The sequence below is a fragment of the Thrips palmi genome, unplaced genomic scaffold (genome assembly GCF_012932325.1).
Source record: "Thrips palmi isolate BJ-2018 unplaced genomic scaffold, TpBJ-2018v1 HiC_scaffold_6, whole genome shotgun sequence".
Classification (NCBI taxonomy): domain Eukaryota; kingdom Metazoa; phylum Arthropoda; class Insecta; order Thysanoptera; family Thripidae; genus Thrips; species Thrips palmi.
Window position 1 is genome coordinate 9,002,741 of NW_023144633.1, and position 27,336 is coordinate 9,030,076.

The 27,336-nt window shown below is 44.5% G+C and overlaps 3 protein-coding genes across 3 annotated transcripts; 1 reads left to right on the forward strand and 2 right to left on the reverse strand.

Moving 5' to 3' along the window:
- Window positions 1-6,781: 6,781 nt before the first annotated feature.
- LOC117651886 lies at window positions 6,782-15,216 on the reverse strand. Its single transcript, XM_034396425.1, has 3 exons — window positions 15,196-15,216; window positions 12,711-13,016; window positions 6,782-8,272 (listed from the first exon to the last, which is right to left on the reverse strand). The coding sequence occupies exons 1-3, from the start codon at window positions 15,199-15,201 to the stop codon at window positions 7,364-7,366; spliced, it is 1,221 nt and encodes a 406-aa protein (XP_034252316.1). The 5' UTR covers window positions 15,202-15,216; the 3' UTR covers window positions 6,782-7,363.
- A 602-nt stretch (window positions 15,217-15,818) lies between these two features.
- On the reverse strand, window positions 15,819-20,542 carry LOC117652039. Its single transcript, XM_034396672.1, has 4 exons — window positions 20,353-20,542; window positions 17,199-17,364; window positions 15,956-16,075; window positions 15,819-15,837 (listed from the first exon to the last, which is right to left on the reverse strand). Exons 1-4 carry the CDS (start codon window positions 20,360-20,362, stop codon window positions 15,819-15,821), a joined length of 315 nt encoding a protein of 104 aa, XP_034252563.1. The 5' UTR covers window positions 20,363-20,542.
- A 298-nt stretch (window positions 20,543-20,840) lies between these two features.
- LOC117652040 lies at window positions 20,841-26,894 on the forward strand. Its single transcript, XM_034396674.1, has 5 exons — window positions 20,841-20,861; window positions 22,331-22,487; window positions 23,613-23,674; window positions 24,369-24,468; window positions 26,718-26,894. Exons 1-5 carry the CDS (start codon window positions 20,854-20,856, stop codon window positions 26,892-26,894), a joined length of 504 nt encoding a protein of 167 aa, XP_034252565.1. The 5' UTR covers window positions 20,841-20,853.
- The last annotated feature ends 442 nt before the right edge of the window (window positions 26,895-27,336 follow it).

The following is a 27,336-nucleotide window of genomic DNA, read 5'->3' on the forward strand; positions in this document are numbered from 1 at the left end:
AATAGTGAGTACAGGTGAGATGCTTTTTCGATTCATACACACTTCTGCATCGAAAAAACAAGCAGAAAAGGGGACACGAACGAAAACAAATTAGCTGTCTTTGAATCAAAGCAGAGAAAGCTTGGTTTCCAACATACCAGACTACCGCCGCGCCGCAGTCCGCCTTGCACTCCCAACAACAACAACAACAAAACAATCAACAACAACACCGCCTAAACAGCTGCTTCGTTTTGGCATTCCCTCTCACGCGCCCATTGAAGGTGTCGGGGGCGATTGTACGACTTCATTCGCCCAACTACAGCAAATTTAAACTGAAATGGAATGAATGGGAGGAATACGAGCGATCCCCGAACCTTGCGCATGTATTTCCAGGCGATGCACCGGGAAGGGAAATTATTATCCAGGTGCAGCCTGGAAATTACACGGTTCCCAGGCCGCGCCTGGAAAAGACAGCATGGTTCCCAGGGAGCGCCTGGAAAAGTTCCGAAGGAACCAGACTGATGCCTGGAAATACATCGGCCCGCCTGGAAATTACATGAAACTCCTGGGAAACCCGGACGTTGGTTTTGCCGTGCAGCGCGCTGAATTCTACTTTCAGACTCGCGGGGCAAATTATTAATCCTTGTTAAGTCTGAATTTTCAGATCGCCGCGTCTGAAATTTTTTTCAGACTACAAGGTCCGTATTTTTAGACCTGCGGTCCAAATATTAGGACTCTAGTCTGAAAACGAAATTCAGACGGACAAGTCTGACACTTTCGGTCTGAATTTTCAGAATTTTTTTAACAGTGTACAGCGTGTGCGTCTCCTCGGAGGATGTCCGCCACGTTTGGCAACCGAAAGAAATTTGTCTCGTCACGCACTGATACCAAATTAAGTAATGGAATCTTTTAAAAACTGCGAAGTGGGCAGCTATGGCCGTGGCTGCCGATAACTGCCGCCAGAGGGCTGCACCTTACTGGGAACTTGCGCGCGGAGTATCGCCACAGGGAGGGGTCAATTCTTTTGCCACTGATAGTACACTCTTAATGTCTTACGAAGAAATTTCCCACATTACGAAGGAAATGGCGCAAGCATATTACGAAGGTGTTTTTAGGTCAAGCGTATCAAAGCTTGAGCTATTACTCGCAAAATGTGCGAGGCTGTGTGTACAGTTTGGTCAGAGGCCTAGGTTTGGGAACTGGGGAGGCTGGGGAGGCCCGGGCTGAGGCAATGTACACTGCTCAGAAACATACTAAAAAGGAATATATATATATATATAGGGGGGCCTGAGCGTCGCCGTCGCCGTGGCCGTGGCCGTTTTTCGACTTCAGGCCTACCAGGGTAACAAGAAAGCTGAGGAGGTCGACAGTTCCTTTTGATGCAGCCTGCACCATATATGCCCTCCTTCGGACCGCGGCCTGCGTGACCCCTCCGGCCCCTCCCGCGCACAGCAGCGCGCGGCGCGACAGGCCCGACGCCCCCCTCCCCCTCGGCCGCGCCGCCGCGGCCCCTGTTCGAGCCGTCATAAACGGCGCTCAGCGGGTCCCCAATTTTTACGGCCGTCAATATGGAAGGCTTCAGTCTTCGCGATGCATTTTGTACGCAACCACACCAATTGTTTTTAGAGTGTGACAGGCCAATAGCTCATGATGAGACGGCAATTTTGATACCAAGCAACACAAAAATGTGACGGTAGGGAGGATTCAGCCTGCGTGATGCGTTCTGCGCGCAATCACGGGCATCAGTTCGCAAGTGCCGAAACAGAACCCGGCGCCTCCCGGCCAACGCCACCAGGACCGCGGCCGCGCACACCCAAGCTTGACCTGGCCCTGAGCTGAAGCAAAGCTCTCAGCAGAGGTTTTTTTTTTCGTATTACAAAGGTTTTTCTTTGTACCTTACAATGAAAAAGCTAAAAATATTCGTATTACGAAGGAATATTGCTTTGTATTATGCTTGCGCCAAATTCACTGTAACATACCAATAAGATGGGTCAAATTTCATTGTGAGACATTTAGAGTGTATCAGCTCCCTAGTTAGCTCCATAGTTCTATATACTTTTTACTATATATTTACTATATACTGTATAGTTTTTCTTTTTGGTTAAGAAAAGATGAAACAATTTGACCGTTTTTCTTGGTTTCTCGAACCAACTTTCTGAGTTTGCGTCCAAGCTAATGACCCGTGAGCACTTAAATTTTGCCTCGTCGAGACGAATCCATTGATGTATAGAAAAGTCATTTTGAACCATTTTGAAAATTTACACCCTATTTCAGTATGAGAGAAGCGAAAACGAGGGTAAATTTTCAAAACTGTCCAAAATGACTTTTCTTAACCAGAAAAAAAAAAACTTACGGTGGGCCGACCAAATCCTTTTAGTATTTTCTTGCAATATGTGAGAGGACCATGTGAGGAAAGCCACATCGAATTTGAAGATAACCTTTTTTTGGAAATATCAATTTTTCGAAAAAAAAAATAAATTACGGTAAATGGAGATAGCGACATCAAAACTTCACCCAATCGTCTCGAAACTATTTCCATCGTGTTCCTCAGCTCTTTTTACGTAAAGAACCATTGTCGGAAAAATTCTAAAAACTTTTAGTAAGTACGGAGAACAGTATAGAAAATATCATGATTCTGACCAAAGTGAAAACTTCGCTATGTTATTACAGCCAAACCGGGGCAGATATCGTGAAACCCTTTGACATGGGATCTTTTTATAATGACCCGTACCCCTAGAAAAAGTGTCATCCAAATCGAAGAGATGAATTTGCAAGAGTTCGTTGGTTTGGCATGGAATACCCCACGTGCGAACTACACACTAAATGTCTTACGAAGAAATTTCCCATAATACGAAGGAAATGGCGCAAGCATAATACGAAGGTGGTTTTTCTTAGTATTACGAAGGTTTTTCTTTGTATCTTACAATGAAAAAGCTAAAAAGATTCGTATTACGAAGGAATATTGCTTCGTATTATGCTTGCGCCGAATTCACTGTAACATACGAATAACATAGGTCAAATTTCATTGTAAGACATTTAGAGTGTACACGCTGTGAAACTTTATCTGGCTTTCACTGTGTAGTGTCCAGGTAAAGACTCACATTATCGAGGGTGTAAACGGGTCAACACTCGTGTAACACCCTGTACACAAAAACCGTTTATTACGCGTAATAGTAATACCTTTTTTAGGCCAAATGTGCCAAATTTTGTAATTCTAATGCCGTAATGCACACGAATAATATCCCTGTAATACTGCGCAATGGTACCGAGTACTCTGTACATGATTTCTTTGATTGTTTACCTCCTCGCATATTATAAAGGAAAAGCATTGACATGTGACTGACTGGCAGTGGTAATTAATTTTTTAGAGAATGGAGACTATTTACTGTGGAAGTCTTGCATAGGACGAAGTTAGCACAAAAATTGGCCAAACAACACGCAAGAGATTGGTCTGGTACCCCTGAAAGACCGTCCAGTGCTTCAAGGCGTAAAGTGTCCTTTGAACCGGCAGAAGTCTGTGAGGCACGGAGAAATTAGTCAGGCTTCAGAGTCATTGATCTGGATCTCTTTGTGGCAGAGCTCTTTGAATGTGTTCGGTGCAAAAGCTGTAGAAAACCTGTGAAACTAACAGAGGTTACTGTGTGTGGCCTTTAGCTCTAAATTTGAACTCAATTGTGAAAAGTGTGGTGTTTTGAAATCTTTAAGAAACTGTGGAAAATGTTGGGACTGACGAATGTAATAGCAGAAGCAAACAGAAGAGTGGTGTTTTCAACCCGAGCTGTTGGTGTAGGTCATGAAGGATTGAAGACAATTTGTGCTCTAATGGACTTTCCTCCCCCTGTGTCCAATCCAACCTATGACAGAGCTGTAAAAAAAAATGTTCAAGATGAAGCAGAGATGTCCATGTTGCGTGGAGTAGAACTTGAAGCTGAACTGGAGGGCAGCAGGGATATAAATGGAAGTGGAGATGGGTCATGGCAGAGACGATGGCATGTTTCTAAAAGTGGAATCGTGTCCCTAATAGGAACAAAGTCTGGTAAGGTTATGGATGTTGATGTACTGGCCAAAGTTTGCATTCGTTGTTCCTTATATTCCGGACCCAAAGAAGGGCCTGAGTACGATGAGTGGAACGCCGCTCACATCCCTGTATGTGCTATCAACCATGAGGGCTCTTCTGGTATGATGGAAGTGACTGGAATGCTCAACATTTTCAATCGGTCTGTTGCCACAAGAAATGTTCGCTACGAAAAGTCTATCGGAGATGGTGATCCAAAGACCTACAAACTCATATGTGATGAGAAACCATATGGCGATGACTTCGTTCCTGAGAAGGTAAATATTATTCAACCATTGATTTGTTTTGGCTAAATATTTTTAAGTTAAGTTTTTTTCTAATTGATTTCTTTCCGTTGAGTGTGTTGGCCATGTTCAAAAAAGAATGCCAACTAGACTGAGAAAACTTATAAAGGGCATGAAGGGGAAAAAATTGAAGGATGGAATACCTTTGGAAGGTCTTGGCAGACTAACCGATAAGAAAATAGACCAGCTCGCTACCTACTATGGAAATGCCATAAGATGTAATAATGATCTAGATTCAATCAGAAATGCAGTTTGGGCTGCCTTCTATCACTACAGGTAAAGCATAAATAGTATATTAAACAAAAACTAGGAACTCATTTGCATAATAATTTGAGCTCACTTTTTTTTCAACCACAGCACCATCTCTGTCCTAAGGGTGAAAGTTCATGGTGCAAAACCATTAAAACTCAAGCACTAAAACAACAGTTCAAACATAAGACTTCACTCCCTGAAGCTGTCATGGATACTATCAAGCCAGTCTATGTAGACCTCACAAAAGATGAGCTCTTGCAGAAATGTGTTCATGGAATGACACAGAACCCTAATGAGAGTGTTAATGCTTTGGTTTGGAAAGCTGTTCCAAAAACTATTTTTTGTCAACGTCTTAAGGTTGAACTTGGAACATATGAAGCCGTCCTTACATTCAATGATGGTCAGAAAAGCAAGATTCAAGTGCTGGAAAGGATAGGAGTCACTGCTGGAAGGCATGATCAACTGGGCAAATTCAGTGGATGCAGCGAGGATCAAGAAGGCTGACCAACGGGCCGGGACCAAGGAGGCCCGTCGAGCCAGGAGGTTGGCTGGGAAGGCTCGTGAAGAGATTCTAGATGCACAGGAGGGAGGCCCTAGTTATGCTGCTGGAGAATTTTAGTCATTTGAATTTATTATTTCCAGTTATGGCCAATAAACTGTTATGAAACTGTCCTGAAAATTTAAACGTGTTTATCTCAGTAACATTTTTTTACTTTGCGCGCAGGATATCTTGGGCTCCGTTAGAGATAGAATTTTGTGTGATAGCTTGAAATGATCGTTATTTAAATAGCTAGGAGACAAGCGAGAGTTTTTATCAAAAAAAAATTATCTTTAGATACAATTAAATATTTGTCCAAAAGCGGCATGAAAACTGCCATGATTCTAGTTTATAAGATTCAAAGTCATAGAAGAGGTTTTTCAAAAATGTGGCCTCTCTGCGTTCTTCATTTTGACCATATTTAAATGCGTGAGTTTTGTCGGGTGTCTAGAACAACATTTGGCTGAGAAATCCTGGGCGCAAGAAATTTATCCCAAACGTCGACCAATTCTTTAAAAATGGTCAAAAATAGACAAGGTAGGTTTACGCCAGACCGCGTCTTGTCGTAACAGGCTTCGCGATGTCTCGCTGCCTGTTCCTCCAATTCACGCCTGGCGTACATACCTACCTTGGCCTGCGGCGCTAGCCTGCCTGCGGCAGGCAATGACTTGTCCGTTGTCGGTTATTTTTTACTTGTTGAATGCTGGGCGGCTCCGCCCCCCAGACCCCCCTACATTCTAAATAGAGTCGTTTTATCTACAGATAACACGATCTTGACCCTTTTCACTTTTTAACTTGTCGAGGCTGGGGGGCCCCGCCCCCCAGACCCCCCTTTCTCCAAGACAGAAGTGGTCTATCTGCAGAAATCTCTATTTTTCGCCGTTTTTTAGGTGTTTTTCGCCTATAAAAACTGAACCTGTTGAGCTAGGATGGTGAAATTTCGCGTGTGCCGAGCCAAGGACATACCCAAGAAGTGTGCAAAATCTCACCGAGGTCGGCCGAGCCGTTCAGGAGGAGTAGTGCGGACAGACAGACAGACAGACCGACAGACAGGAAAAACTTTTCAACCGCACCCGAGTAACAGGCTTCGCTATCGCTCAGCCAAAAAGTGACATTAAACATTCAACTCAAGGTGGTAAAGGGGTAAAAAAAGTGTGGGGAATCCAGTGAGGTCATGTCCATTTTAAAGTCAGAGTGACTGTTAAGTCAGAATAAGAAGCAGCAAAAAAAAATTATGAAAAAAAATCACAAATTTCACTTTACCCCCCCCCCCCCCCCCCCCCAAGTAAAGAGAATTTTTTAATCTTTAAGATGCCGCAAACAGATCGCCGAAAAGTTAAGAACTTTCGGAGAAAAGTTGCGCGCAGTGAAATTTGGCATGTTTTGTTGGCTTTTGTTGTATCGCCCATCCCTCACAACTTGAGACAAAACAAAATATTTTTTTGGAAAATATTCTAAAAACTCTGTTTTTTGATTTGGTTTTTACCGTTTGCCTCTAAGAGGTATATTGGAAAAGTCATTGTTATCTAAAGATGGGGTAAAAACCCCCTAAAAACGGTGCAGGGACGAGGACTGCCCCCTTCAGAAGTCCGCCTCCCAGCGGTCACAACACATTCCCTGAGGTCAGTATACATGAAAATAAATGAAAGAAAAAAGAAACAAATGCACGTTTTAATGACAAAATAAACAGGATAATACGTTGACATATATTTCCCATGATATCCATTCGATCACAGTCCTGTGCTAACTGAAGGCAAATCATAAGGAAACAGCAAAGATTGGATTCCAGAGACCGCGTTTGCTTACTGAGCCAGCAGTAAGATAAATTTCAATCAATGTGAACTTCGCACAAGAAAAGACAATACCTGCGACTATAATTCAAGTCTTGCACATTTAAGCACGTAATGGTTGCCACTTAACACAAAGCTTTGCATAGCTACAAACCAGGTCAGTGACACTTTCCGAAGTACAAGTTTGACAAACTACAGAGAGGGAACGTCGACAAGAGTGTTCGCGCGAAGTGAGCACTATCGGAGTCTCCAGGCCAAGCGAGCGCGAACTGGACTGCAGAACATGCCCAGTACGCCTTAACCATAGTGCATGCAAGTTGACCGAGTACCCGAAAAGGAAAAAAAACTTTACTATTTAGTACTTGATACGCTCATATACCGATTGACGTAAACAGGAACAACATACAGTTACTGCACAGAGGTAAAGAAAAAGAGTCTCACTGGACTACAGAAACTTGACCACCAGCCCCGGACGCAAGGTTCTGAGCTTGTGTGCCAGCTGGAGGCGGGCGGGCGAGTTTGGCGGGTCTGGGACGAAGATGGAGAGGCTGCGCAGGCTGGGCACCAGTGTGGGCGACCAGGCCAGCAGCACGCCGTGCCAGTCCGTGTCCACGTCCAGCACGACGCTCTGCGCTGCCGGCAGCAGCTGCAGGCACTCCGCCACGAGTGCGGGCGGCACGGCGAGGCGCGCCCTCTCCAAGAACAGCGCCCACACGGAGGGGCTCACCGCCACACTGTGCACGCCGCGCAGGCCGGGCCCCATGTCCACGAGGCTCTGGAAGCTGCGGTCGTCGTAGGTGGTGACTTCCATGTGGACCTTCCCCGAGAAGCCGTCCCTCCGCGCGCGCTCCAGCCACGCCACGGCCGCCGTGGAGGTGGTTTTGATGGTGACGCGTTCCAGCGCGGGGAGCAGAGGCACCACTTCGGCGAGATCTTCGCAACAGTCCACTGCCAGGGCGGCGATCTTGCTGCACTGCGCGATCTCCGGTTTGAGGGCGGCCAAGTTGCCTGTCGATTCCAGGCCGAACTCCAGGAGGGTGTCCCTGCCGAGGCGCAGGAGGTCCCTGGCCATCTTCTCCGCATGATCCTCGTAGTCCAGGACTTGCAGACTCTTCAGGCGAAGGTTCTTGAACGTGAAGTCCAGGGCCTTGCGGGACATGACTTGGAGCTTGAGCGTGTGCAGCGCCTCCAGAGCGTCCACCGCTTCCAAGGCCGTCAGCAGGTTGCTGGTGGAGGCACAGCCGCTGATGAAGATGTGCAGCTCTTGCAGCGACGAGCGGCGATTGCGCAGCACGCGCGAAAGGAGCCTGTTGGACGTGGTGCTGGCCGTGAACCACAGGTCCAAGAAGCGGATCTGCCGACACGACAAGGAAGACGCGAATCATGCACTGGTAAAACCAAAGCGAAGTAATACCTTCTGTTTTCTAGCGTTTGGTTTACGCTTGAAACCAACACTCTCAGACTCGTATTGACTTTGTATCATTTGCCATAAAGGTTTTTGTGCAAACGTAATTTGTACTATTTTCTATTTGGCTATTCACTATTTTGTTCGTTGTATAATGTTTATAGTCCATTAAGCCGGACTTAGTGTCAATTGCTATGTACTTTTCAATTTCTTTATGCTCTATTGACAATTATATCCCTAAAACGATCAAAATTGTGCATAGTTAAGTAGGAAATAGCACATTTTACGTTTGCTCAAAAACCGCTATAAGCAAGAGAGAAAAAAGTCTATGTAGGTCTGAGTGTGAAGCGTAACAGGCTCATCGGTCAAGATTTCCTATATCTAAATGCATTGAGGAATTTCCCGCGTAATTTCAAGCGTCACGTCTTCAAAAGTAACTTTATGCTTGACTCTTTAGAAATATCTTACAATGAAATTTGACCTATGTTATTCGTATGTTACAGTGAATTCGGCGGATGCAATTTTCCTTCGTAACAACGAATCATTTTAACTTTTTCATTGTAGGATACAAAGAAAAACCTTCGTAATTAGTGATTCTAATGCCGGAAAATTTCCGGGGAAAAATGCAGAAAATTTCTGAAAATTTCCGTATTTTTCCAAGAGCCCCGGAAAAGATGGAAAAATTCAAAAAATGCGCATTCTGCATGTTAATGAAGTCACATGACAAAATCGCTGAATTCCTGTTATTTTTGAACACAAAAGTCAGCCGCAATGACTTCGTAACATTGTTTTTCGTGGCTTTCGTGGTTGTGGTCGCCTGCTGAAGCTTCTAGAAGGCAGTGAGGGGGATGGACACAAACGTAAGTGCATCGGTATAAGCAGTTGCCTTGTCTGGCGAATGTCAGGTGTTGTCTCAGTAGTCCATCACAAGTGTGAGGCAAGCTAAAAAGAGTTGCTACGCTGCCCACCTTTTAAGTATTGATTCACTCGCCCCCGCCGATCTCGTCGCCGTCGCTAGATTTGATTTTGACTGCAAATGTCACAATGTGGATAGGGATAGGGGTGGATAAATAAGTATTGTCAATAAACGGCCTTACGGAAAAGTATTGCCTTCAGAACGGCGATACATAGAAATATCGCCAAAATTTGGCGATACTTTTTGGTATTGCCAAAACCACGGCATTAAACGGCATTAAACTAAGAACTTGTCCCCTTGATTTGTTAAACGTTTATTGCCAAATTGTGGGAATACTCCAAAGTATCGCCAAATTTTGGCGATAAATTTGTGTATTGCCGTTTTGAAGGCAATACTTTTCCGTGAGGCCGTTTACTGGCAATACTTAATTGTATCGCCAAAAAAAGGTACCAAAAGTATCGCCATTGGATTTACAGTGGAGACAGGAGGTAGTGTCTGTACTTTTGTCCTGTATTGTTCCATCGTACTCTGATTTTGTTGATTTGAATCCATTTAATCTATAATATTTCTGCAAATATTAAAAATGGTTAATTGTTTTCCTTTTCCTGCACCTCACACAAGTTTCCCCACCGTTTTACCACGTTTTCTGACATTTTTGCAGCAAAACTCACTATTTTTCCAAATTTTTCAATTTTTCTGGAATTTTTCCGTATTTTTCCTATTTTTCAGGAAATTTTCGGAAAAGTTGAATCTTTCCGGAAAATTAGAAACACTATTCGTAATACGAAGAAAAACCACCTTCGTTTTATGCTTGCACCATTTCCTTTGTATTATGGGAAATTTCTTCGTAAGATATTTGATCCAGGAAGCGGAAGAAGGGAATAACTTGACTTATCCCCAAATTGAGTTTTTATTTTATTATTGTGCCTTAGAATTGTTTACATCATTACACCAAATTATTTGACTGAATTCCAAGCAGTTTAGGAGAAAATCCACTTGGAAAAAGGGTATAACTCAATTTAAACCCCCTTTTTACAGTCTAAATTTCATTGGAAAATGGAGATAACTCAACCTTAGTCTACATGAGTCCGTTTGACAAATTGGCAAAAGGATATAACTCAACTTGTGTTTTTATGAATCTAGTGTAAAAAGAATCAACTCAACTTAACCCCCCCTAAATTTTAAATTTCAATTTGGAAAAAAGAGCTAAGTCCAAAAAATACACCAGAGTAACATACACTTTATGCAGACTATTGTTCCACTTGACTTGTCTCCAAATTCCTCTTTGTTTAGGAAATATAAGGTGAGCTGACTCTGTTTTCCATTTCAACGGAAAGTGATAAGTCGCAGAAATCCTCTACGGAGTGACCTTACACTTTTGATTTTTTTTTCAAAATTTTACTAATGCTTTTTGAAATTATTGGCTGAGCGATAGCGAAGCCTGTTACTCCAGTGCGGTTGAAAAGTTTTGTCTGTCTGTCTGTGTGTCTGTCTGTCTGTCTGTCTGTCTGTCTGTGTGTGTACACTACTCCTCCTGAACGGCTCGGCCGATCTGGCTGAGATTTTGCAGGCTTATTAGGTATGTTCTTGGCTCGCCACACGCGAAATTTCACTGTCCTAGCTCAACTGGTTCAGTTTTTATAGCCGAAAAACACTTAAAAAACGGCGAAAAATCGAGTTTTCTGCAGGCAGATCACCTCTGTCGTGAAGAAAGGGGGGTCTGGGGGGCGGAGCCCCCCAGCCCCGACAAGTTAATAAGTTACGAGGGTCAAGATCGTGTTCTCTGTAGATGAAGCAACTCTATCTATATTTGAGGGGGCCCCCCAGCATGCAACAAGTAACCGCCGACGGACAAGCCAATGCCTGCCGAAGGCAGGCTAGCGCCGCAGGCCAAGGTAGGTACGCCAGGCGCGGATTGGAGAAACAGGCCGCGAGACATCGCGAAGCCTGTTACGACAAGACGCTGTCTGGCGTAAACCTACCTTGTTAACATGTGCAACATTCATTTGTTTTGTTTTAGTTTTCCCTGCTAACAGTTTTTTGTTTCTCCTGAAAAATGGCCAAAATTGAGTTATCCCCTTCTTCCGCTTCCTGGATCAATTGTGGCAATACTCCGAAGTATCGCCAAATTTTGGCGATACTTTTGTGTATCGCCGGTTTGAAGGCAATACTTTTCCGTAAGGCCGTTTATTGGCGATACTAAATTGTATCGCCAAAGAAGGTACCGAAAGTATTGCCTTTGGATTTACAGTGTACATTTTACGTAATTGCTCAAGAAACATTACAAGCAAGGGAGAAAGGTCCTTCAAGGTCGCGCGTCACGTCACGCTTGTTGGATGGCAGTGCACGCTCCCTCACGGAAAGGTCAATAAATCTTCAATTGGGTCCGACGATTATCAAGCTCTCCTCACAATTACAATTTTACAAAGAATTTTGCACATATGCAATGTACAAATTATTTAGTTTGGAATACGAAGAAATAGTGCGTAAATTACGGCCTTGTTTCTTTGAAAGAGTACGTATGCTCAAATTGTTTGTTAAGTGAGGCCTTTTCTCTTTTTAAGGTTTTTATAGCTCCCTCCAGGACATAGCCATTTCTGGAGCATAACCCTGACATGTACACTTGACCAGAGATCATTAAACTAACATTTCATTTAACGAACACTGCTTACATAACGTAACAGAAGACAATGTTCCCTACAGATTCCAGGAGTAGACTCTAGCAAATACTTCCAAATGTAAATTCGAGATACAAGAAACACAACTTTGCCTTTTTAAGAAGTCATAAGTTACGGATCATAACTTTGGCGCTTATAATAACGTTACGAAGCCCTTTCGATGTAAGTTAAGGGTCCCTACACTTGACGCTGAAGGACGCTTGTCAATGAGCACGAAGGGGAAAGTGCACCTTCCTGCACTACAAAATTAAATGTGTGCTTAGCATATAGCTGTGGGAGTGTACTTGCAAGTACACATCTATTGGTGTGTACTTGACAAGCACACATCTATAAATGTGTACTTGAACAAGCACACATTCATGTCACCCATTTGACAGCACACTCCTATTGATGCATGCTTGCCCAAGTACACATCCATAGATGTATGCTTGTCAAGTACATATACTCTAAATGTCTTACGAAGACATTTCCCATAATACGAAGGAAATGGCGCAAGCATAAAACGAAGGTGGTTTTTCTTCGTTTTACGAAGGTTTTTCTTTGTATCTTACAATAAAAAAGGTCAAAAGATTCGTATTACGAAGGAATATTGCCTCGTGTTATGCTTGCGCCGAATCCACAGTAACATACGAATAACTTAGGTCAAATTTCATTGTAAGACATTTAGAGTGCATCTTTAGATGTGTACTTGCAAGTGTACTCCCACAGCTGTGTAAGCACACATTTGATTTTGTAAAACACGTGACACCATGCAACTTATTGCCCCTTCCGTACTCCTGAATTGGAGGCGTACCTGACAGCGGCCCCTGGCCAGGGCCTTGAGGCAGAGGAGTCCCGGCAGGGGCTTGGACGCGGGCATCATCTGCATGACCAGGGTGCCGAGGGCGGGGGCCAGGCGCAGGATGCCGGGGTAGGGCGGCTTGTCGCTGCCGGGCGGCACGTGGAGGCGGCGGCGCCGCCAGAAGGACGCCTGCAGCACCAGGCGGCTCCAGCAGTGGCTCAGCAGGCGCAGCTGCAGGAACTGCTCCGTGGGCACGTACGACAGCACCTCGTGCAGCACCTCGGGCGGCAGCGACTCCAGCGGGCTGCTGCGGCGCTCCTGGGGCAAGCCGACAGGATGCGGTCAAGGTCGTCGTCACAGGCTGCAGTGTGGTGGAAACTCTCTCCAAAACGCGAAAAAAGTCTCAGAATGTCAATTACTGAGTGACAGCGAGTTTTTAGGGGTTCTCTGCAAACTCCACACGCTCAGACCTCTATGGACTTTTTTCTCTCTTGCTTATAGCGGTTTTTGAGCAAACGTAAAATGTACTATTTCCTTCTTAACTATGCACAATTTTGATCGTTTTAGGGATATAATTGTCAATAGAGCATGTAGAAATTGAAAAGTACATTGCAAATTACATTAAGTCCGGTTTAATGGACTATAAACATTATACAAGGAACAAAATAGTGAATAGCCAAAGAGAAAATAGTACATATTACGTTTGCACAAAAACCTTTATGGCAAAAGATAAAAAGTCAATACGAGTCTGAGAGTGCAGTCTGTGTCGAGCACGCATTTTGTAGAGTCAACCGCAAGGCACACTTCGGTTTGCAGAGTAATTACAAAGGCGCGGAGAATCTTCTCCTCAATTCTAAGACAGTGTAGCTCGTCGGCTCATTAATTCGGAGCACACTCTCTCTATGAACGTGATATCGCGTTCAAACGAATGTGACAAAAGTGTCAGGTTCCTTTGATCATCGTTTCAATGTGAATAAGCTAATTCTGGGCCGATTCCCGCCCAAACGAACGTGACGCAACGCTCACAGGAACGTACTTTGACACATTCCTTTCAACGTGATGTCACGTTTCTGGAACGAGAGTGCAACGTGCGACGACGAGACTGACCCTTTTGCTATGCAAACCACAGTACTGCACTCAAGCCGTAAAAAAGTGAAAGCAAAAATTTGCAAGAAAAAGAGTGGAGGTTTGAAGCACAACAAAAATAAACGGTACGAAACTTAGGTTCTTGATGTACAAGAAAAGATCCTTTACCCGCAAAAATAACGTGTTATTGTAACTAAAAACTGTAAGAAATAAATCTCGATAGCAAAGGGTGCGACAAATCGTCGACATTGCCAGGAATCCTTAGTAAACATTTCAATCCTTTCATAGAGAGAAGGTAAACACTTCAAGAACTGGTGAGCAGACAACCGTATTTTACGCGGTGCTACGCTGAATATCGGGGACATTACACGTATACTACTGCCTCAAGATGCCAAAATTTGGCACGTTTAACCTCAAATTGGTGTTACATTCTCGTGTATTACGCCTTTTTGTGTATAGGGTCAGGGAGGGGAAAAACTGGACAGGGGAAGAACTGCACACCCCACATTTTACTTCAAATGCCGTATGTACTGGCCTGACAACTGTCGTGAAATGAACCGCTGATGCCACGGAACAACTTTTGATAGTTGTTACTCCTGTGCCTACAGTATTTGAAGTAAAATATGGGGTGTCCACACACTAAATTCTTATGGACTTTTTTATGCGTAGTTATGCATGCACAGATACGTCCATATGTTATGTATAAAATTATGCATCACTGTGTACATTTTATGCAGGAAGATGCATAAATGTACACAGTGATGCAGAATTTTTTTATACCTTATGGAGGGTTTTTGCGCATGCATAACTATGCATAAATAATGCGTCATTATGCATTTAAAAAGTCCATAAGAATTTAGTGTGCAGTTCTTCCCCTGTCCAGTTCTTCCCCGCCCTGACCCTACAGGATATTACGCGAGTGTTTACACCCTCGTTTTCAGAATAAGTAAGAAGTTGCGCACTGCTAGGAAAAAACACAACGAACCTACAAGAACCCCTGGTAAATATTTCGACGCGTCCTAATAGAATAATCCTAAATGTTAGTGTCAATTAAGAACTATCCGAACTGCGCACGACGTAAAAAGCGGTCCTTTCATTAAGTCCGTGACGCCAACAAACTTTATAAAACAACTCACCGAAGGGCTTGATAAGAAGTTTTATCTTTATAAAAATGTTTGGACATTTGTATTTCAGAGATAGAGAGATTTACTGATTTCCTGCTAAGATAGCTCATACTGTAAACACCTTTGGGTTCCTCTGCAGTTGGAATGGTTCTAAATCTGCACTGACAGTTAGGATTGTCTTGGATCTGCTCCTACAGTTAGGATTATTCTATTAGTTCGCTTCGATTTTATCAGGAAAACTTCGCACTAGAAAGGTACAACAATTGTTGTGCATAGTACTATCGAACCGGCATGTTGAGTGCAGTTCACTCCATGCCTCGTTAACTTTCAACAGTACTCGTTGCACTTTTGAGTGACAGTTTCCATAATACTTTAGTTGTGCTTTTCACAGTTTTTCATGCGGATAAAAACCCTTCCACACTTAATTCTTATGGACTTTTTTATGCATAGTTATGCATGCACAGACACGTCCATATGTTATGTATAAAATTATGCATCACTGTGTACATTTTATGCAGGAAGATGCAGGAAGATGCATAAAATGTACACAGTGATGCATAATTTTATACATACCTTATGGACGTTTCTGCGCATGCATAACTATGCATAAAAAAATGCGTTCTTATGCATTTAAAAAGTCTATAAGAATTTAGTGCGTAGGACAACGTTGCGCCCTTTAGAGGTGAGTAAGGGATCCCCGGACATCGCAAACTCAACTTCACGGCAAAGATCTGCACACACTAAATTCTTATGGACTTTTTTATGCATAGTTATGCATGCGCAGAAACGTCCATATGTTATGTATAATATTATGCATCACTGTGTACATTTTATGCAGGAAGATGCATAAAATGTACACAGTGATGCATAATTTTCTACATACCTTATGGACGTTTCTGCGCATGCATAACTATTCATTAAAAATGCATCTTTATGCATTAAAAAAGTCCATAAGAATTTAGTGTGCAGTGAAAGTTGCGGCTAAAGACTGGCGGCCTCACCTCCGCCGCGCCGGGCTGCCCTCGCCGCGCTTCCTCGGCGCGGCACCGCCCCACCTCCTGGCCGACCTCCCTCTCGGCCTGCCGCGCCAAGTCCCGGAGGCGCTCCACCCTCGCAGTGTGCTCACGGAGTGCGGCCGAGTCCCGTCCACTCCCAGCGGCCCACGTCCTGGGGGCAGACACGGTGAGTCAGTGAAATTGGCAAAAGTTTGGAATTGGTACCCACTGACAACGCAAAAAATATGCTACAAGATTACCCTGAGGCGCCAATATTGGTTGAACTTCAACTTGAGGCGGAGACGAACCACATTTTTCTCGCCCAATGATAAAACCAAGGGTTAGTGTGTGAGCTATATTATTCTATTGCAGTTGTATATTGCCGATAGCAAAAATGACCCTCATTACGCTTACAATGCAAAATAAAATGTATTGCATCCGAAACGGGTTCATTGACACATGTAGGATTACAGGGATGGAGCCACACGCTCTCTCATTGGGTTGACGCTAAATTGATCAATGAAGCAGAAGAAAGGAATAATTCGACTTATCTCCAAACTGAGTTTTTTACCTTATAATTGTGCCTCAAGGGATGGTTTGCATCATTACACCAAAATATTTGACCCAATTCCTAACAGTTCGGGAGAAAATTCATATGAAAAATGGATAACTCAACTTGACCCTTTTTACGGTCTAAATTTGTCGGAAAATGGGGGTTACTCAACCGAAGTCCAACTCCATTGCACAAAATGGCGAAAGGAGATCACTAAATTTGTAACTTTAAAAATCCAATGTAAAAAGAATCAACTCAACTTAACTCCCCATCACTAGTTGGAAAAAATTGAGGTAACTGCAAAAATGCGCCACAGAAATACAGACTCTATGGAGACCTCAGCTGCACTTGAATTGTCTCCGAATTCCGCCTTGTTTGGGAGAACTAAGTAAACATGGTTCTAACGTAAGGATTGAAATCACAGAAAACGGCCAAATAGTAATGCTACAATTTTAAAATTTTCACAGTTATTTCTTCGGCTTTCTTGACAAAAGTGCAATTGTATCATTAATATGATTGGATTAAGCTTACCCTGCAAACAAATTTTAGTTTCTCCTGAAAAATGATAAAAATTGAGTTATCCCCTTCTTCCGCTTCATGGATCAAATGGCACGGGACTCTCTTTGTGCTAGGAACAATGCAATGTTTACATCTGAGGGTGATAGGATTGTGTGTCTGCCAGGTTGCAAGACTCGTGGGACAAAATATTGTCGTGCCATTCAGTGTGTTGGATCGCACGTACCTCAGAACCTGCAGGCCGTCCTGGGCGCGCTGCAGGGCGGCGGCGGCTTCGTCGTGCGTGGCCGTGTCCATGGCAGTCACGGCTTCGTCGCGGACAAGCGGCTGGTGGGGCTCGGGACTGCGACGGGAGGCACCGACTGGCAGGCAGAGCGGCAGAGCAGTGGGCGCTGGCAAGGAACACCGCCAATGGTTAGTTCGCACACTCTAAATGTATCACGAAGAAATTTCCCATAATACGAAGGAAATGGTGCAAGCATAATACGAAGGTGGTTTTTCTTCGTAAAGCGAAGGTTTTTCTTTACGTCTTACAATGAAAAGGTTCAAAAGATTCGTATTACGAAGGAATATTGCTTCGTATTATGCTTGCGCCGAAATCACCGTAACATACGAATAACATAGGTCAAATTTCATCGTAAGACATTTCGAGTGCACAGGATGAGCAAACGCAGCAACGAATTTGGCTGTCGGCTGAGGGGTGAATCACTTGTGTACTCAGTGTACGCACAATTTTAAAAAGAGCAAAATTCGCTTATCTTCCACACTATTTGGCGTTGTGTGAAGTCAAAACCGATAAAAGCCATAAAACGTGTCAATATGAGATATTTACGAGTATGAGAGGGTGTACTCACCCGTACACCGATATTCCACTTGCGATACAGACCGCACTTTCTGCGCAATACAAATTTCATCGCACTTTCCTGTGATTGCAAAAAGGTGAGACGTGCTACTGCTACAATCGCAGAATTTTGCAATAATTATTGCAAAAAACTGTAATGATTGCAGATTATGTGTTGTCATCGTCGCAGTTTTTTGCAATAATTCCGATTTTCATTGCAGAAAGTTGCGATTGATCATTGCAGAATTTAGTGCGGTACAGATGGCTTTGCATCTCAGGAGCAATGACTCGTGGGAATCGCATTTTGGATATCATCGCACGTTTTTGTGTTGAAAGTATCGCAACTTGGATAACAGTGTACTCATGTGTACAACAGACCACTGAGTGATTCATCCCTCGCTGTCATCAGAATCCTCTCTTGCCTCTCTTTCAAACAAAAGACAGAACTTCGAAAATAAATACGATAAATGACAGATTTCAAAGACGTTGTATCCCGCTCTCCCGGAAACTTTTTGTTTCGGTGTTTCAAATAAAACGTAGCAAACCTCCTGACATAATACCCACAGAGTGAACCAAAGACCACGCGCGCCAGGCGGCCTAGGAAAAACAATCGTGAGTTTCGTCCCAAGGCATTCGGAACACATATGTTGTGAAGTCAGTTGCAATACATACTTAAGAGAATTTTACGTACACTCTAAATGTCTTACGAAGAAATGTCCCATAATACGAAGGAAATGGCGCAAGCATAATACGAAGGTGGTTTTTCTTCGTATTACGAAGGTTTTTCTTTGTATCTTACAATGAAAAAGCTAAAAAGATTCGTATTACGAAGGAATATTGCTTCGTTTTATGCTTGCGCCGAATTCACTGTAACATACGAATAACATAGGTCAAAATTCATAGTAAGACATTTAGAGTGTAGTCTTTCGCTATAGACGACAAGACGACTTTTACAGTCTCGCATATTTTGGACTTCAGTTCACTCAAACAGTTTGCCGACGGCTCACGAATTCCTGACCCCTCAATTATTTTTACGGTATCTGATCGTAAATTTATAAAGAAAAGACTTGACCAACTTGCCCCCTGAAGAGAAAATTGCTTTTCTTCGAGGTCGTTTTAGATCGTCTGAGTTATTGAATACGACGCACCAAAAAGAAAGGTACCATCAAAATCAGGTCTACAGCTGATACTTACTAAAAGTTGAAATCAGGTCTCAAAAATCTGTATTTGTATTCAGAACTTTTGCCCCGTGTTAGAGGAGTTGCGGAAGAATGTTCCGGGGAGAGAAAAATCTAGCTCCGCTTATGAATTTTTCACGTTGTTCCCTTCGCACTCGACACTCGGTAGGAAGCACGCACGAGGGGGTAACACTGCAAGAAACCGTGCAAAGACCACCTGCTGTTACGCAGTGTTACGGGGATACTACACGTGTACTACGGCTTCATGCCATAATTTGGCACATATAGGCCGAAAGTGGTATTACATTCACGTAAACACACTCTAAATGTCTTACAATGAATTTTGACCTCTGTTATTCGTATGTTCCAGTGAATTCGGCGCAAGCATAATACGAAGCAATATTCCTTCGTAATACGTATCTTTTTAGCTTTTTCATTGTATGATACAAAGAAAAACCTTCGTAATACGAAGAAAAACCACCTTCGTTTTATGCTTGCGCCATTTCCTTCGTATTATGGGAAATTTCTTCGCAAGACATTTAGAGTGCACGTAACCTACGGTTATGGTCTACGGGGTGTAACACGAGTGTTTACCGCCTAGAGTAAGCGTATAGTGCCACGGGGTAACGTAGAGGCAGAGAAAGAAGGAAGTCAGGAAAGAACCACGAACAAAAAGTAGAACAAAACCGGAAGCCGGAAACGATGGGAATGGATTGCAAGCCCGGTTTCAAGGCGAAATCGAGGCAAGGAACCCACTTTAAAAGATATTACTCCGAGTTGCCTCACTGGACATGTGACCCATCTTTTGAGTCGTCTCGTGGAAAAGGGTGGCCGGGGACGCCCAGTGGGTCTGCACCACCAAAAGTTCGTATATCTCTTGCCGCCTGGGCGCTACAAATTATTGAAAGTTAAAAAGATGGGTATACACCTGACCGTTTCTTGTCCCAGGTCTTGCGGTGCTGCGCTAGTTTCGGCAATCCACGCCTAGTGTGCACCTACCTTGCTGCCGGAAATCAATGCACAGTTCTAGGATAGCTCAATCCTTGCGCCTTCAGACTGGGCTCGCTGCGTACTCAAGACCCTCTCTCGTAGGGACGGCCGATACCGATTCGATACTTGGAGGTATCGATACTTTTTACTCGATACTTTTGGGTTCGATACTTTTAGGTATCGATACTTTTGGGTCGATTTCCCTCGATACCTCGATACTCTGGCCCCGCCTTCCGACACTGCGCTTGCGCGGTCTGAAGACTGGCAACTTTTCGTCGCGCAACCAAAATTTCCAGTTTTTCTTATGTTTTGATATGTTAGATTATAAATTCACTTAAAAAACTGGAAATTTTTACTGAGGAAATACTTACTGAGGTTCATTTAAAGTATCGACTCGATACTCGGGGGTATCGATACTTTTGAGGTCGAGGATCGATACTCCGATACCTTCGGCTGTTGGAAGTATCGATACCCAAGTATCGATACTTTTAGAGGTATCGGCCGTCCCTACTCTCTCGTACTGTGTTCACTTCGGTCTTCACTTGGCTCTGACAAAATCAACCAGCAAAGTTTGAAAAGAAAGAACAGTTCAGACGGAGGTCTATATCGTTTTATCAGGGGGTGGCAACGGCCTAGGGAGAGCGTGAAGCGATGCTCGCGCCCTCAGTGCAGAGATTAAGCACTTCTTCGAGATTATGAAAACTAGACTGTGCTTTCCAAAACGCTTTGCACAGATAGAAAGGGCTTGAAATTTTAGGTGAATTAGGCTCATTGCCCTTCTCAACACTCCCACCTTACCTTAAAAATAAAGTGAAGTGAAAACACTGGAAACACGAGAAATCATAAAATGTAGGGAAAAACTCGTCTGCGCCATGTTGATGTAAAGGTTTCCGCCCTTGTGTTCGGTTGAATAGGGTACTTTCGTAGATCCCTGAACCGGAAGCAAGCAGACGCCATATTGGCCGGAAACTAACCTCTCTCCGGATCTAAAAATATAGCGGAGCTGTACAAATGTTGCTCGCGGGACACACATGCACTGCACATAAGTATAAAACGACTGTTAACGTTCAAGTGTGGCCGATACGTTTGACTGTCGTCTCGTTCCTATGTCAAGTTGATCTACTTCCGCCAACATGGCGTCTGTGTGCTTCTGGTTCAGGGATCTACGAAAGTACCCTATTGGAAGTATCGGGCAGTCTACTAGTCCGTAACCCTGCACCTCGCTCGAGCATGGCTTTCACGCGCTCCCTAGGCCGTTGCCGCCCCCTGGTTTTATCTTCGGCTCCAGCCACTTGACCATATGCCATTCGAAACAGCTAACAGGACCGAATACCGAAGGCGAGGTCTCCTGCATTCATTTTCGTCCTATTACGAAGCGATTATTCCTAGAATTTTTACTGTGATTGCGCAGTAGACTTAGGCCCACACTCTAAATGTCTAACAATGAATTTTGACCTATGTTATTCATATGTTACAGTGAATTCTGCGCAAGCATAAAACGAAGCAATATTCCTTCGTAATACGAATCTTTTTAGCTTTTTCATTGTAAGATAAGAAAAACCTTCGTAATACGAAGAAAAACCACCTTCGTATTATGCTTGCGCCATTTCCTTCGTATTATGGGAAATTTCTTCGTGAGACATTTAGAGTGTAGAGTATACGGGTTTCGTCTTGAGTTTCGTTGGATCTTTGCCAGGCTTGAGGATTGTTTTCACAATGGCTGTCTTTCAACTTTCGGGGAAAACTGGCTTTTCTAGGAGATTATTGAAGATTCCAAGTGGACCAGTGATCTAGTTGTGAAGAAAAATTTTGATAACCTCTAAACGTCAAAGAGCCCTGTCGGTCCTCTGTGTAAAATTGTGACCCAAATTTGGATTTCCTTTATCACGTTTGTTCGGTACACTGTAAATCTGAAGGTGATACTTCACCTTTTTTGGCGATACTATTGAGTATCGCCAAAAAACGGACTTACGGATAAGTTTTGCCTTGAAACCGCAACACGGCGATACACAAAAGTGTCACCAAAATTTGGCCCTACTTTGGAATATTGACACGATTTGGTAACAAGCTTTAAACCAACTAAGCGGACTTATTGTCGGTTAATTGCCAAATTTTGGCGATACTTTTATGTGACGCCCTTTTGAAATCAAATTTTTTCACGGTGAAGCCTTTTGTCGACGATACTGAATTTTATCGGCAACAAAGATTCTTCAGTCACCTTGGCATTTGCAGTGTACTCAATTGGCACCTTATCTCTCTTACGAACAGCTCAACGTTACGCAAGCTTTTTGATCGAGAATCAAAGATGAAAACGAGAGAATCTTCAACCCTTTTTCTTTCATCTTCCAGCCTCGACTACACGTTAAAGATGAACTGCTTCATGTGCTTCGAGGAGTTCAATTCCTGCGAGCGCCGCCCGAAGGTCCTTCCGTGCGGCCACACTTTCTGCCTGCGGTGCTTGCTCGACATGCCGTTTACGGGGAAAGTCTGCCCAGTTGACAACAAAGTGAGTGCCTTCATCGGGAGATTCTAGCGGGACCGAGGGAATCACTCAGCGTTCATTGAGAATGAAAAAGTCTCCGGGTGGAATGGCGTGCAGTTTTGATTGAGTGCAGACTACAGTTTAAAACTGCAGTTCAGAAACGGCAGTTTTAAAAGTACTTTAAATGTAGTTGAACTCTGTAGATCGAAACGTAGTATAGAGGGCACTTTCAACAGCAGTACAGGTATAGTTTAATTGCAGTCTCACGTGCAGTTCTTGAATACAGTTATAACTCCACTGTAGTCGGAACTTAAATCGTACTTCCGTTTGCTAAAAGCAAGCACACTTCGGGAGTGTAATTAAATTGTTGTTCGAAAACAATTTTGGTTGCCCTGTTTTGCAGTTATGTAAGCAACTTTATAGTTCAGCGTGACAAAGTGTCATGTTCGTTTGAGCATGGTGTCACATTCGTTTGAATGTGAACAAGCTGATTTTTGCCCAATTCACACCCAAACGAATGTGACACAATACTCAAACGAACGTGACATTTTGTCACGTTCGTTTCAACGTGATGTCACGTTCCTGGAATGAGAGTGTTGTTGATTCCAGTCAGATCAGTAGGCTGTCTCGCGTCAGATCAATGCTCACCTCACTGAACCGACGGTTTACGCCAATTATTGTCTACTTTCTCAGCTTTTTACTGACTGTTTCTTATAAGCAGACGCATTTCTGCAAGCAACCATAAAATTTCGTATTTCGTTCTTAAATATAAATATATGTTACTCAGAACACTACAAATCCAATGGTCAGACTTCTCGCCACTCCACAGGTGAGACCCAGAGGCGACACTAGATCTAAAAGTATCGCCGAAATTGGGTCAGATAAAATAATCTTGACACAAAATGCGGTCAGACACTAAATTGGCGAGACTTTTCTGTCTGGCCGCCACCCAAAGACCGTAATGCGCCGGACGGTTACGGTCTAGAGGCCGTGGGCAGACACAAGAGTCTCGCCATTTTGTGTCGAGATCCGTTCTCCAACAGTTTTCTTTTATTTTGGTTTTATTAACTGAAATCGCGATTGCGGTGATTTCGCTCCTACTTTTCGAAATTACTACAAATACATGTTGAACCGATTTTGTGTGTCTAGGAGTTTCCTGACTTGCCAGACGCTTTGAAAGATGACTTCAAGCTGCTCAGCACTCTTCAAAGGTGAGCGTTCACTTAAAACGAACAGGACCTCGAGGACACCATAGGGGACCCCCAGGTCGCAAATCCTGGACACCTCGCCATGGACTTGGCCTTCAAGGCCTTTATTTCCAGACATTGTCTGGTTTTGAGTCATTTCCAGATATTACCTGGAAAGGCCTTCTTATTTCCAGATATTTATGTGGGATTTGACTTTTCACAGATATTGTCTGGAAAAGGTAGACATTTCTAGGCAATATCTGACAAAAAAGGGCATTTCCAGATAATATTCTACAAGATAAATTCTTGAAATGCGATCTGGAAATTTCCAGACATCAGGCTGACTGTGTGGTTTACGAAGTAAAAGCATTAGGTAGACTTGTTCTTAGTGCAAAAGATCCCTGGAAACAGCCGTTGAATGGGGAATCCTCCCTCAATCCACTTGGTATAACCAGGAACCGCTCTTGCCGTGTGCAGACTGTCAGCCACACTTTAAATGTTCTACAGTGAAGATTCTCCATATTATGGCGAAAGTGTTCCATGTTATAGTGGTGCAGCTGACTGCGTACCATACCATTGAGCATTCACTGTACCTTATAGTAGATATATTGACGAATTTCGTCGGTATTATGGAGAAAATCTCCAACGCGCGAAAAAGTGACATGAGGGCCGTGTGTTGTTTCCATGACTTCGGTTCACGAGTGTGTTGCGGTTGCAGGCCCGCGGGCTTCTGGTGCCTGGCGTGCCGCAGGGAGGCGACCGAGGGCTGCGTGGAGGAGCACGCGGTGCGCAGCTTGCAGCGGGTGCGGGCCGACGAGGCGCGGCTGGCGGCGCTCGAGCGGCGCGGCGCGGCCCTGGCGGCGCTGGCCGGGCTGCTGGACGGCGCGGCGCGCGATCTGCAGGCAGACGACCCGCAGGACTGCCGCGGCCACCTGCTGCGGCAGCGCGCGCGGCTGGGCGAGGCCGAAGGCCGCCTGCGGGACGCGCTGCAGGGAGGCGCCACTGCCTGGCAGGGCGAGCAGGCGGAGGTCGCAGCGGCGGAGGAAGAACAGGGTACGTTGGTGTTTTTCTATATTTTTTTTGTGTGTTTACTGAGAATGAAAGAGTATTGAGGTATACTCTATCACCCGAATTGGGGTGAGAGGAAACCTTCCTCACCCACATTTGGGCGAGTTGTATTAGCTACGGTCCGGTCGTGTGTGGCTACGAAGTATTATTCTCCAAATTTGCTGTGGGAAATCTCTCTTACATTAACACTGAGAATGAAAGAGTCACCACCATCGCCCTTTCATTGGGTAACGCACGCACCGTTGCCCAAATTTGGGTGACGATCGCGTGGTGACTAATTTTGGACAGTCATAAAATCGACGCCCAAATTTGGGTAACGCCGTCGGCGATGCCGTAAGGTTCCCGATAATGCTCTTCCGGGGCCACCACGATGACCCAATGTGGCGTTGAGTCCTCGGTCATCGTGGTGGCCCTGGAAGGCTGTCATCGGAAACCTCACGGCGTCGTCGACGGATGGCGTTACCCAAATTTGGGCGACCAAACGCCTGTTACCAAATTTTGGGTGATGAATTTTTCGTCACCAAAATTTGGGCAACGAGGTTGCATCACCTATTTAAAGGGTGATGGTGGTGACCAATTCATTCTCAGTGAATTTGTGCAATAAGGTATTCCTCACCCAAAATTTTTGTCCTAACCATGGCTGTTTCATTCCCTGTGTATTACTTTCACGGTTTGTTGCATAAGTGGAATTTGCACTATGTAAGCCCGTGAATGCATGGATTTGTGCAAATATCAGCACAATTTTATGTAGAGCGTTGCACAGTTTTAAAACCATGCCCTCACCTGACCTCACGCACTGTTGGCCGCACGGGTGATGCTCAAAACGAAGTATGACCAGCTCGTGACGAAAATTTCCGTTTTTTGGCCCGCCCTTCTATTCAAAAAATAGGGGGGGGGCCTATGCATTTGCCTTTGTGTCTGTGTGTTGTTGTTGTTGTCGTTGTTGTCGTTGTCGTTGTTGTCGTTGGTGTCTGTGTACAAGGAAGGAGTTGAGCTAGAGTAACCAGATTTGGAGGGTACTTCAGGAGTACCGTCCAAACAAATAATCCGGTGGTGCAAATCCCGTCCGGGTCGCACAAGGGCTGCTGCAGGTGCATCATGGTTTACATGAGCGGGAGAGGGATTTCCGCCATTATTGGTGCTAGCAGGGCACATAGGGGTATTTTTGGAATCGGGACGACGAGATAAGATGAATGGACCTGGTCCCGACCCCATCGGCCGCTTTTACCAGTTGGCCAGATCAGGATCTTCAAAAAAGGGGGTCGACCGACTGAAAAAATTTATTGCAGATTTCGATTGGTCTCAGCAAGACCTTTTCAACGAGGGGTCGGAAAGGGGGTCCAGGAGCCCGACTTCGTCTATTAGTCACATCAGGATCTTGAAAAAAGGGGGTCGACCGACTGAAAATTTTTACTGAAGTTTTCGATAGGTCTTGGCGAGACCTCTTCAACGAGGGGTCGGAACGGGGGTCCAGGAGCCCGCCTTCATGAGTTATGGGAAAAAGTGCGACGGACTCGTTTTGCGCTCCTGCTGTGCCTCTATTGCAAGGAGTTGCAGTAGCATGGCAAATATGGGTATTTTCGGAATGAGGGCTAAGAGACAAATGAAATGGGCATATTTTAAGGACAGTTGGAGTAAAGCCCTGGTGTTCCTGCGGCATTTCCTACAGCATTTCCAAACGCTGACCTCACCATTTACTTGCCATTCAGAAATGGTCTTGATTGGCGTACGCACCGTTTCTACACCACAAGTGTGAACATTTCAGCATTCTATCAACGGTGTGCAGACCATTTGTTCGTATTTCCACAGCGTTCCTACACCGATCATGACCATTCGTAAGCCGAACCAAAATGCGCTGCGCTTGGCGTCCACGCCATTGCTACACCGTTCCTACACCGATCGTGACCATAAGCCAACCCAAAAAGAACTGCATGCAGCGTCCACACCGTTGGTACACCGTTCCTACGCCATTCCTACACCGTTCCCTCGCAATTCTCAGAGCAATCATGAGCCGCCCGCGGTGGGAGTTGAACCCACGTCCTGGTGGACCGAGAGCGCGCACGCTACCCCGAACCCACCAAGCTTCCTTGCGACTGGTGGTCCATATGGCTCTCTTCAAGCACTGCGGGAGCGAGCGCTGTGGCCATTTCCCAAACGCTGTGGAAACGCTCTGTAAACGGTCTGCAGGCCTTCGCATCCACGCCGTTCCGTCACCATTCCTTCACCGTTCCTAGCCTATTCCTCACCGATCGCACACCGTTCGTGAAATGACCTGCAGACCAATGTCTCACAATTCCATCAGCATTTGAACATTGGCATGCACAACATTGTTCCAGCGTTCTTTCAACGATCTGACTAAAGCGTTCCTTCCCCATTTCGCAATTGCTCTGGAATCGGCGTACAGACCATTTACTGCCGTTTGTAGCCCGTTCCGACTGTCACGGTTTCTACACCATTCAAAAATGGCCTGCAAATGCCGCGAATGGTGTAGAAACGCGTCGAATGCTTAAAGAACGGTCTCCACACCATTCCTACCCCTGCCAGGAACACCAGAGAGAGTGTAAGGACTTTTGCAAATTGTGAAAAGAAGGGCGGGCCTAAGTCACGATGGTACATCG